We start from the raw sequence: 12,203 nt of genomic DNA, 5'->3' as shown, positions 1-12,203 counted from the left end.
AAAATGGTCCATGTACAGTCTAAAAAAAGACTGGTGTCACTGAGTTTACATATTTACTGTTTTGCTATAGCTTTCTGACATTTCCCCCCCAAACTGGCATCCCTCTACTTTGATCCACCATGAAACTGGACATGATCCAGGTTTATGCACTGAGTGAAAGGTGCAGTGATTCTGCATTAACAAGGTTCATTATTAAATATATAGAGGGTAGATTGATATGCTAAAAGCAGGCGTGTGTGTTTCCTGGAACATACCCAGTGCACATACCCTGGAGTGCTCTCCCTCCATCATCAGGGGGGTGATTTTTTTCCCCCCTTCGTTTATCGGGAAATCCTGCCAGTTGGATGCTCTCCCGGTCGTCCCCAACAACCTTTTCATACCCGTTCATATCCTGAATTCTTCTTTTTTATTTTGCACAACATCCTCACATTGTTCAAATGATGATTTTTTTTTTTGATATTGCACCTCTGCCGACCTCCCAGCTGACAGACTTGTGGCATCACTACTTCCAGTGGAAGTCATATTACCTTTGTCAGTCTATGGCTGTTGCTAAGTAACTTGAAAATGTCTGTACCTGCAGTCAGCATCTCACATTTTAAGATGGCATGAGTTTCTAGTTACATGTTATTTTTACAGCTGTGGCTGCCAAGAGGTACTGTTCTGTAATTGGCTTAAAAAAAATCTGTCTTCAAATGGATTTGTATATCAACCAAAGTATTATTGTTTTAGTCCAAAATATCAAATCCTAGCCAATAGACTAGTTTTAGGCTTAAAGATCGAAGTGTTTATGTGCTCTCCATAAGTGTTGCACTGCACTGTAACAGTGTGCCTCACTAAATGAGCACTGGAATTCTTAGAGGTGTGATGGGAATAAGCTAAACGTGTGACAGATGAAAGGAAACAGGGATGTGACTCAGTGGTAAAAATATCTGGCAACTCTTGTATGTGTTGCCTGCAGAACTGGAGCTTCCAGGGATGAGCAGAAAGAGGCGTGTGTCCATAAGCCTGTTTACAGATGAAATGAATCTGTGCAGCCATAATGAGGAAATACTAGTTACTCACTGAACGAAAGTCCAGCTTCTCTTTGGCTTTACTGAAAGGGTTCATGGGACTACGTGCATTCATGCTGTAGGCACTTCTCTGGGTTTTTTTTTTTTTTTTTTTTGGTAATATCTGTAAAGATCAGAAACTTCCTCCAATCAGCACATTTATAAGTATTGAATATGACCATTAAATGCAGATTAGTGTAGTAAAAAAAGTGCAATCGCTCCCTCTGAAATGTAGTGGAGTACAGTCACATAAATCCGACATACTCGAGTAAAGCTTCTCATGTTTGTAAGATAGTAGACTTACTTGGGTGGGTTAAATTCCATCACAGCTGGAAGCAGAAACATGCACATTAACTTGTCAGGAGCGCTCTGTAAAAGACTTTGCCACAATATTAACAATGCAGGAGGCAAAGAGCCCGATAAAATATTCATCGGCATACTTAAATAAATCAATAAACCAAAAAAAAAGAGGAAATGAACTGAAAGACCGGTGAACTTTTGCACCCCGGAGGCTCCAAGTTTCTCTCTTCCATTATGTCTGGAGTTGAGCCTTCATTCTTGCCAGGTTGAGGAGAACAATTACAGTCTCCCGCACCTGCCATTTACCAGCATGGAGGAATTGCGGTCATTCAGCAGTAAAGGCTCGGAAAAAATCGAGTGAAGCCGAACTCAGAACTCCCTCCCTCCCCTTTCAAGTCGTGGTGCAAGCAAGCAGCCATGTTGCCGCGAGCTTGTTCCGGTATGAGGGCAGGATCGTGCGCATAGACTGCATTCGGGCGCAGCTCCTCGCTTTTCTCCCCCCTCCCCGTGACACGCACCTCCGAGCAAGAAAAGCCCACTTTGCTGATAATGGATTTTACAACTTGATGATTCCTCCTTCGGTCGGCTGGTGACTGGAATATTAGTCGGTGTACCGACAGGACGAACTGGTATATCGCCACACTGCAGTGCAGCACTGGTGAACGACCTTATTCCAATCACGCAACACAAGGAAGAGCGCCGGTGATTTCCGTGGATTTTGAGCTCTGTGGGTTGCTCTCTGGCAGTCACCGCCACTGCGGTCGCTGGGGAATAAGCTAACGAGCTAGCCTTACCTCAAAAAATCCTGAATTAGCTAGCTACATGGGCTAATGTCGACCAGTTAGCTAGCGGAACAAATTAATTTGTGATTCTCACCTGCCATGTGACCATTTCACAAGGTGCTGCTTTTATTTTTAGGATACCCTGGCCCCGGATAACTCACTGGGAATATTTGAATTTGCTTTGTGAGAGGTGGGAAGGTCGAGACCTCGCCGGGAAATAACTTTGGCCCGAAAGTTTGTAGACCTCGGAGCTGGTTTGAAGACCTAAAAGGAAACATCTCTGCCACAAAAGGAGAAAGACAAACGGCGACACTGCGCGATGAAAACGACGCCGTGTCAACATTTGCTGTAAATTTTGGCAAGCGGTCATTGGTTTCCCCAAACCTCAGTTGGCAACCTTACAAGTTAGCACGATAGCCACCTATCTGAACCTTGTCTTCTTTCAATACAACCATTGCCCAACTTTTTCTTCAGGCTAGCATAAGTAGCTAGCTGATCAAAACGTCACAGCAGCAGGTAGTTAGCTCGCGTCTTACATCCGTGCTATACCTCACTGTTCGCTATCGACGCAGATCAACTTGAACTGGGAACTGAATGCCTTCACACCCAGGCCGGAGCTGAAGAAAACATTAGTTTTTTCCCATTTTCTGCTTGTTGACAAACATGAGACCTGCGGTTGCTGCTGCTAGCTAGTTTCGAGCTAGCTGGCTAACTCGGCTAGCCGCTGATGGTGGGATTCAACTTGTTGATTCACAGGCTGTCTGTCGCGCTGCTAGCTGGCTAGCACTGGACATCTGTTGGAGATTTTCCTCAGCTATCAACTACACAAGTTTTAAATGCTCAGCAGAGACTGACGAATCGTACTAGTTTCAAGGTTCCTTTTTCCATTTTTAATTTTTATTTTTTTGGCAACACAGACTCCTTCAAAAATGTCAACAAGGCCCCCACTGGTTCAAGTAATTGAAAATTCGGCCGGACAGGTAAGATGTCCTTGTAAATGACTCTTAAAAATGTAATTATTTGTGATATTTGTCCACAAAATTACTTGAAGTTCTCATCTGCTGGGGAGAGAGGCCTTTGTTGGCCTTTTACAGGCTTTGGTTGTCTCTGGTTGCTTTTTTTCTCTCCTTCCTCTCCTGTGTCTCTGTTGTCTTTGCCACAGAGCAGTGATTCACCAGCTTGCCTACGCACTCACATTGGATTTCCCACTCCTTACAGGATAGCAGAGCAAATTTAGGTTTCTGTTTAGTCTGTGTTTAGACATGTCCTCCCACTTGACTTTTTGTCACTTTTGACCTTCTGCAATACAGGCAATCATAAAGCTGAAAGTCAGTTTTCAACACATTTCTTTATCACCAAGTTTGATGAAGACATGTAGATTTCTTTTTTATTTATTTATGCTAATTTGCAACTTACCTGTCCTTCTGGAAGAAAGTTGCTTGTTGCACTCTTTATTTGACAACCTTAAATGTGTCACAAAGCTATCAGACAGAAGAAGTGGCATTTAAATGGAAATGAGAATTTGTATTTCAAATGGGAACTTGCAAGGAGGTTTGCGCTTGGATATATCCTCAGTTTATTAACAATAAACCCTTGTAGATCATTGTTCAAGGGGAAAAAAGTAAAACTTGGATTGCAAGTAGGGCTATAGGGGGTGACTGAAGGCACTCAGGCTGTGCAAACAATACGCATCTTCTGACCTAGTAAAAGCCTGCTAACCCCCATCCATATGTGAAAGAGCTCCAAAAAATCCCAATAAAAATTGAGATTCATCAGTTGCAGAGGCTGTGCAGATATGGTTTCCCGCTTCAAGAACCCTTTTTTGTCTATACATTTGATTAGTAGTTCTTTGAGGTATGTGCTCCAAATCCATACTAGATCGCTGGAAATAAGCTTCCATATCTGCAGCATCTGTCTTAATCTTGCAGACAGTTTTATCTTTCCATTATGAGAAAGCCGCATTTGCTCACATGAAAGCTATTATAGCTTCTAGTGAAGAGTGTGACTCGGGCAGTCCATGTTCAGCATCACGTGGTATTTGCCTCCTCATTAAAATCTCTGAATGTTTGATGGGGAAGGAAAATTGTCTAGGTATTGACAGTGTAGCCACTGGATGATGTCAGCAAGCGTTTGAAGCTAAACCCACTTTGCGGTGCTGTCCTACGAATGCATCTGTGGTGAGGATTTGCTTTTAGCAGCTGATCAGCAGTTTTGACGAGCGTGGGAACTTAACTAGAACTATTGTTTCCGACGTGCAAAGTATTTTTAATGAAACCTTTGTGAAAAATTAGATGCGTGGCTATGTAACACAAAAGAAACACAATAAGGGGAGTGCTACAGTGCACTCTGTCAAGCTAAACAGAAACGACAAAAACCCCAAACTTAAGTGTGAACTGCTGATGCATGGCCCTACCAAAATACAGAACTTATTTTATTAGCCAATAGGAGTGTGTCTTGGTAGTAAACACTGAAGGGTTCAAAGATATTTTTTTCTGTCTTTACTTCCCATAAAAGCAAAATGCTGACATAAGTTTACCAGTAGATACAACGCACGTGTACCGCTGCCTGTCGCCACTTCTGTTAAACCACTTTTTTTTTTCCTTACACATGCAGTGCAGCTGGAAACAACTTCTATTTATTACCTGATGGACATATGTGCAAGAATGCAAATGTCTGATCAGACAAACTGTCTTTAACCTACCAGCTTCCTAATGAGTCCACATGATCAGTCAGATTTCACCCAAACAAAAACTTTTAGACTTTTTCACCTGTTTTCTGAGTTGTTGTTTAAAAACAGCATCAGGGTGTAAAGAAAAGTGGACATACGCTTATATTCATATGTAGGCAAATAAGTAGACACAGTGAGAATGAGACATGCGTACACAGCTACACCCTTATGGGAACAAAGGTCAGCAGTAAGGCAGTAGAGTCATCCACTGTAGCTGCCTTTCGCACACAGTACAAACAGACAGGGCATTTCCATCTCCAGTGGGATCTTAAAAGTTGACGTCATAGTGAAAGCTGGGCGCTTTTGGACATGTTGCTGTAAGAGAGACACGTATAAAGTCATGAGCAGAAGCTTCCTCACTGTGTTCAGTGTGACAGCTTCTGCACAGGACCTTGCCGAAAGAGAAGCGGTTGATTAAAATGTCAGACCTGGCTCCACTTTAGCCAGATCTAGAATGGACAATCAAACATTGCCCATTCTGATAGGCAAATACTTGAAGGCAGAATATGGAGCAGTGTTTAGTTTGTAGCACAGGACACACAAAGCAGGAAGGGAGATAAGTGCTCCTGTGATATCTTGTCAGGCTCATAAGAGTGTAAAACCTAACTGCGGTACCTTGGCGATTAATAACCCCTCAAACTGAACTTGTTGTCGGACGCTGTTTGTGCGGCCTTAACCTTATGTCGGTTTGAAATAATCCTGCTGTTGTTCTGAATGCGTCCATTCTCGTCCCACAGCATCCAGTGAGGATTTAGGGTTGGATTTGAGGGGTAAAAAAAAGAGAAAAGTTTGGGGTCATGGCAAATTCTTAACTAGGTTTGTAGGCAAAAGGCCATGGATGAATACTCCCACACAAGTCCAGTCTGTCTTTAAAGGCCATGTATAGAAAGCCTTTGGTGTCAGGTCTCAAGATACGGGACAAAATGGCACCGGGCATGAGGACAGGCTAAGTGTTGACGAGTCTCTCTGTGCCCGTCAGAGATTTAAGTCTAGGTTCTGATCCTTTCAACCCACGAGCAGGTTATGATCCGCTTGTATCTGCTAAAGACGGCTTGATTGCAGTGGTTTGTTTTAATATTTTGAGGAACCCTAATTGGGAGCTGCTTTACTTGGCTTCAGAGTTTGCAAGCTTTTCTTTTTTTCCTTCTTTACACATGACTGCCAGCTAATCTGTGAGTTAATGGTTCTACAGGTCTGGGGGGATTGTGAAGTAAAGTTACTGACCAGCACAGTTTTCCATTCAGTCATCATGAACAGTTGCTGCGCACATATAATTAGAGAGCTGTCAAATACAGAGAAGTGACTTATGACATCTTTCTGACGGTGTGAAATGGCAGATATGTTGAGTGGCTTTGATCGGACACGTTCTCACGTTGTGCAAGGGTTCAGGCCTGCTGTTAGTTTGAGGAACTTATTTGTGGTCCACATGAGTGTAACAACATTTCAGTGTTAAATAACAGGATAAATGCATGTTTACTACGTGTTAGGTTGTATTTTTGTGTTTAAACTACCTGGTGTTAAAATATTACATGAGTGCAGTTTGAAATAGGTTTTGGCACAGGTCATCTTGTTAACAAGTTTGCACAGTTTGTCCACTTCCCTAGACATGATCACTGAACTGTCTGATTTCCTGTTTTACAGTGCTCTCCCTCTATTCATTAAGCCACGTCTTCTGACCCACTAATATAGCTAGAAATACTGGTATGGCTCTTCAGGTCTGTCAGTTCATCCTTCTTTGTTTGGATGGTTGCACACTATGCCGGATCTTCCGCACATTATAGAGCCAAGCCATTAATTTGTCAAAGTTGAGACATTTCCTTATTGGGTCATTGGGAGAAAATGTAAAACTAACTGAACTAGATTTGGAAGTGGCGTTAGAGGTTTTGAGTTTTCATGAGGTTTATTTACACAAGTCTTTATTCCCAAAGGACTTGCAACAAGGAACAAGGAAATAAAACACAATAGGAGATAAAGCACTTGCCCACCTCCAGCCAGATGTACATAACAGTACATACAGATGTTACATCCTCACACACTCCTATTAAAATTATTATAAAATGTGTGGGGAGAATTTCCTCACCTTCGGATCAGACATAAACATGTTTTGTGTAGCTCACTGTGGTTGATATGAGGTGGTGGGCACGCACAATGGGATGGAACATAGTGATCTAGTTGTCTGTTTATTTGTTGTGTAACTCCACTTTTGCACTGGCTTTTTCCACTTTAGCTCCTGAAAGAATTTAAAATTGTTTTGTTTTTTTCAAGCAAAAACAAAGGAATAAACAAGATAAGCAAACAAATATCTATATTGCTCTGGGGCAGACAGATATTTTTACAGTACAGAATATCATCATCGGTATATCGGTTTCTTTTCTTGTCGTGTACACAGGACTATGGAAAATTTCAAACTTAAGGCATGTTCATATGCTTTATCTTAAACGGCTATTAATGACAAGTGCAGTTCGTAAGCCTTTTTATGAACCGTCATTTCTCCCGTCATACCTCCTTTGTCAAGTGTGTTTCAGTGCTGGGTTAATCATTGAGCATCCTTCTGACGCTTAGTGTGATTGAGACTGGTGCAACGTCATTTTGCATCAGACTGATTGGAGTTCACCGAATTAGTGAATGATTGAAGGTCGTCGACCACATCTGCCATTGCTTTCAGTCTTGACAGCAGTGCCTTGAGCCTATGGTAATTGGTGAACTTGAGTGGATGGATATTAGCTTGACAACTGAGGGTTAAACTGTATTAGATAGTTACTTTTGACTGTTTTTAATAGTTACTAACTATTCCAAGCAGGATACTTTTTTAACTACTTAAAAACTGTTTAAAAGTATCCTGATGAAAAGATGCGAATGTAGCTCAGGTTTTGTAAACAACCCCCCCAAATCTTATGGATAGTTTGATCCTTTTACCTGTGGAAACCATAATCAACATGAACTCGGGGTTCCCAGCAATATACCTACAAAGTCGATGTGGAACTCTCCAGGCTTAGGTTGGTCAGGGTTGCAGTTTACCCTGACATTGGTCACTGGCAGACACCAGGTTACTTCTAGTTAGTGAGTGGAAAATGTAACTTGTGTACCAAAAAACAAAGTCATTGAATGAAGTGCATGGTAGTTCATTGATCTAAATCAGTTTATTGATTTATAAAATGGTTAATATAACTTGAACTGTTACAGTTCATCAGCAGTAGTTTCTATTTTAGCTTGACCTTTGTAAACGCCACGAGAACTGAAACAGTGATGCTTGCAGATTCAAAATCCTGTTGAGCGTCACAACAGAAAACATGAAGGAAATAGGAGTAGAGCTGAGCACAGTTTGATGCTTTTCACTCGATACCTCAGGCGTATGAAAGAAAGCAAGAATATCCCACCAAGCTGGGGAGCTGGAAATGTAATATAGATAAGAAAGGAGCACTGAACGTGTGAGTGTGTTTACTTGATCTGTGTTCACCTTTTTTTTTTTCATCTCTACATTCATGCTCTTTTTGGATGAGTCATCGTGTAAAGGAGCTATAGGACACATGTATGCACACACAAGTTGCTGTAATGCCCAGGAAACCATAAACCATGTCTCTCCCGCTCCTTATTAGAGCCATCACTAGGCAGATGAACAGAGAGACAAAGCTGGCCAGGGCCTTAGCAACAGAGAACCTGCCTTACACACACAAGCGTTTACTTCCTCACACTCGGATTTGCTCCTGCCTATACACACACACACACACACACACACACACACACACACACACACGAGCACAAGCAGTCTCTCATTTTCCCCTTACAACTGGGTACGTTCAGTTAGTCAACTGCAAGTGCATTTATACCTGAAGGTCCGGGTGCAGGTGCTACCGAGGGATCTGACCGACATGCACTGAAATTCAGTGCTCAGTCTGTGTGTGTGTTTTGTGTCTTGAGGGAACAGGGTAAAACAGGCCCTACCAGTTGAGCAGAGTGGTAGGTGTGGCGGCCAACTGTAGATGTGCGATTTGAAGAGCCTGACGTCATTTAGGTGAAGGTGTGGGTTTCTTTCACCACTTCAATGTAATTCAGTCGCTTGATATCAGTTTGCTGTGAATACTTGGATTTCTTCCTGTAATCCAGTGTGCCTGGTTTTTGTGTCAAGGAAAAGTTAAAAACTTGAGAACATCATTAAATTGTCACATTTTTGAGTATTAACTTCTTCATAATTGTTTCCTGAAGTAAAGCTATTTATGTAGTTTGACCTTTAAAAAACAAACATCTTAGTTTCAGTTTAAAACGAGGGCTTTCAAACATGCATCCGAAGTGCTATTGTTTTTGCTCTCTTGACTACATTCATGCTGTTGTGGTGCAGCTCAGTATCCAAAACATATTTCCCAAGGCTGAGACGGGCTGTGCCAGAACTTGATTTGCCTACTTAACTGTCTTTGAAAGTGGTTTTAGTTGCCCAGCTTAATATTTAACTTCATACTGCACTCATCACTATAACATTTGTGTGGATTAAACACTACAGGTACATTGTTACCACAAACCCATCCAAAACCTTACAGTGTAACCTGTGTCATAACCTGATGGACACTTCCCTAGAATTTTGACTGTGTTGTTGCAGCCCGCACAGGTTTAAATGCTGGGAACGGCGTCAGGCACCTGCTCAGGCTATGTTATAGGCTTAGAGAGACGTCATCTCTGCTTAGGGCTGGGTGCTGCGGCCAGAAATCATTCAAGTACAAGGACAGGACTGAAAGTGAGTTAAACAGCAGCCAGTATCCAAAGAAAAACTTTGAAAGTCTTTCAGAAAACCTGGAGATCTATAAAAATGTAAATAACTTTAACTGTCACTGGGCTCCCTCAGTTGGGGATAGTTCAAAGTTTTTGGAGTTGGCATGTATGAGGTTCTGATCCAGTGTTTCCAAAAACAGATGGAAATCAGTACGCTCCGCATCATGGAGTACTGACCAGCACAGAAGCCAGGCGATCTACAAATGGATTTTAGTAACCTACAAAAAAAAATCAATCTCTCTAAGTGTATGCTATATTAAGAACATTTTTAGGCCTTTACTTTCAATCAAAAACCCGTTATGCACCATCATCAAAGCAAACTCAATCGACAGTAATTTTACTTTGCATGATGAGTGAGTTTGCTGCTCTGTCTACAGCCTGCATTGGTTATGTTTTTGGTTTAATTTATTAGTTTGGATCCGCAAGTTCAAATGACTGTTTGTGAGACTGATTGTTTGAAAAATAAATTCCCACACGACAAATTTCGTCGACTTTTGCCACATTGTGCATTTGTATCAGTTGTTACTTATTTGTGTGACCTAAGTATTGCAGTGGAGCTTTGAGAATGGGCAAGTAAATGTGTTACAGGGTTGTCAGAGAGCATCTTTGTTCAAAGCGAGGTGGCCGGTCGTGGTGCTTCATCTGCGTGTAACACGCATGTAACCTTCAGCTTTTCCACCCTGTGAGAGCTACACAGACCTGTTTACTCTGGTGGCTCGCACACACTGCTCACACCCAGTGTTACATAGCAGCAGGAGGAGGGCACACAAGGAAGTGTTATGCAGTGTGTCCCAACTGTGACAGCAGTAGTGCAAACACAAACTCTGAACTGATTTGACATGTACACACACATTCACTTATCTAGGGAGTTTCAGTGTAAGAGAACACACACAACACTACATTGACAGCAAACTGAGATCGAGCGTGACACCACCTTGTTAAAGTTAAGGCCTCTCAAAGATTTACTTGGCCTCATGCGGGGTGTCAAGTTTGTTTGGCTAGTATGGCTATATAGTAGCTGTACTGTACATAACATGTTAGCCTGCAGGATTTTAGAAGGCATGACAAAGAAGCAACATTAACCAGTGTACTAATATTACAATCGCTTTTTGTCCTGAATTCAAATGGAGATGGAGCTACACCTGGATTTATGAATTACTGCTTCAGCTGAAATGTTGCTTAATCACGTCATTGTTCCCTACACCCGAAGGAAGGTGCAAGCTGATATGCATTGGCACATTTCTTGGCACTTGCTATCAAAATTATTTCTCCTTTGTGTTGGCGTCTAACTGTATTTTAAAAACTGTCCATTATTTATTTATTTTAATCAAATGAACGGTGCATTTTCATATCTGCTCTTAAGTGAGGCATTTTTCAGACACTCGATATGTAACATCAACATTCTGCAAAAGTCTCCCATTCAGACATGGCCTGCTTCTTTTCCTCGTGACTTCATTGAGACATATCATATCAGTGATTTGTGAGTCTGTGTGAGCTCGGTGCTGGCTGATGGGCTCAGAGATACAGATCCCTCTTCTGGAGTTTGAACAGCAAAAATTCATTGTAGATTAATATTTCAATCTTACTGTAAATTAGAAGTGGACACCAGAGATGCATGCTGTCGGGGTATTGTGTGTGCATGAGGTAATACTGCTGCTTTGAAAGTTTTACGTAAACGTTCCAGTCATTGACTGTTACAAAAACACGGCCAGGCTGCTCATTCAGGCATAAAGCATACGGATTCTCTCAGACTAATATTAAGAAATGAAATGTTTATACTGTCCATGGTCTGAAAGCTGAGCAGAAAGCACTCTGTTAAATCCCAGACTCTCCCAGGGGCTTTAGCAGTAGTTTATTACAGAGTAGCCAACCCTTGTGTGTGTGAGTGTGTAAGAGACAAACGCACGCCTTTGCGTTGTCAAGTGCCACATTTCAGCACCAGATCATGCCCTCCAGTATCTGAGCGATTGACCACTTGAATTAACTTTTATTTCCATTAGCGATGTCCCCACAGCAGCAGGGAAGTCAGTCTGTTTAGAATGAGAATTGTCTGCAGCTAACGTTAAATCTATTTACCGATCTCCAACTTTCTGAACTGTTTTTGCAACATTTAACAAAAGCCGTTCTTTTGTATATTCCTTTTCTTTTCATGCCGCCCACTAAGACTAATTTCTAGGCTATTATTCTAACCCACTTCACCGCTAAAGCCCTGATTTTTGCAACAAAGAAGCTGTCTGATAAAATTCCTGTTCACATGAGTCCAAGTGTATAAAGGTCCAGTTCACCGAATGCCAGATGTTCAGAAGGCTTGGTTGACGAGGATGAGTGTAAAATGTAACTCTTACACTTGTACAGCAGTTTATTTTTGCCCTGTAAGTCATGCATAATGCTGATAACGAAGCCTTATTAATCCTTGTCTAAGATGGCCCACAGCTCCTTGCGTTTTATCATGTAGAATTTGTTTAATCTATTTTGTAGTATTCACAAATAACAAGGAAATGCATAGATTTCTGTCAAATAACACAACCAGGATTGATTGGAGGCTGGTTGCCTTTAGTACCAAAGCCCCATTCTGAGCCAGGA

General features: G+C 41.7%; 1 protein-coding gene across 8 annotated transcripts in view; it reads left to right on the top strand.

The window, feature by feature from the left end:
• Nucleotides 1-1,747: 1,747 nt before the first annotated feature.
• mark2b (MAP/microtubule affinity-regulating kinase 2b) overlaps nt 1,748-12,203 on the top strand; it is a 50,411-nt gene continuing 39,955 nt past the window's right edge. For 4 of the 8 annotated variants that reach the window (XM_004554326.5, XM_004554322.5, XM_004554324.5 and 1 more), the window contains exon 1: nt 1,749-3,111. In XM_004554326.5, the coding sequence (XP_004554383.1) occupies nt 3,061-3,111 (51 nt within the window). In that variant the 5' untranslated portion in view covers nt 1,749-3,060. Of the gene's footprint in view, nt 3,112-12,203 lie in introns of all 8 variants that reach the window. The other 4 variants (XM_004554321.5, XM_004554323.5, XM_004554325.5 and 1 more) reach the window with 2 other exon arrangements.

Source organism: Maylandia zebra, linkage group LG3 (genome assembly GCF_041146795.1).
Source record: "Maylandia zebra isolate NMK-2024a linkage group LG3, Mzebra_GT3a, whole genome shotgun sequence".
NCBI classification, from domain to species: Eukaryota; Metazoa; Chordata; class Actinopteri; order Cichliformes; family Cichlidae; genus Maylandia; species Maylandia zebra.
Note: the sequence above shows the minus strand (reverse complement) of the source record. Positions and strands in the feature narration are given on the sequence as shown.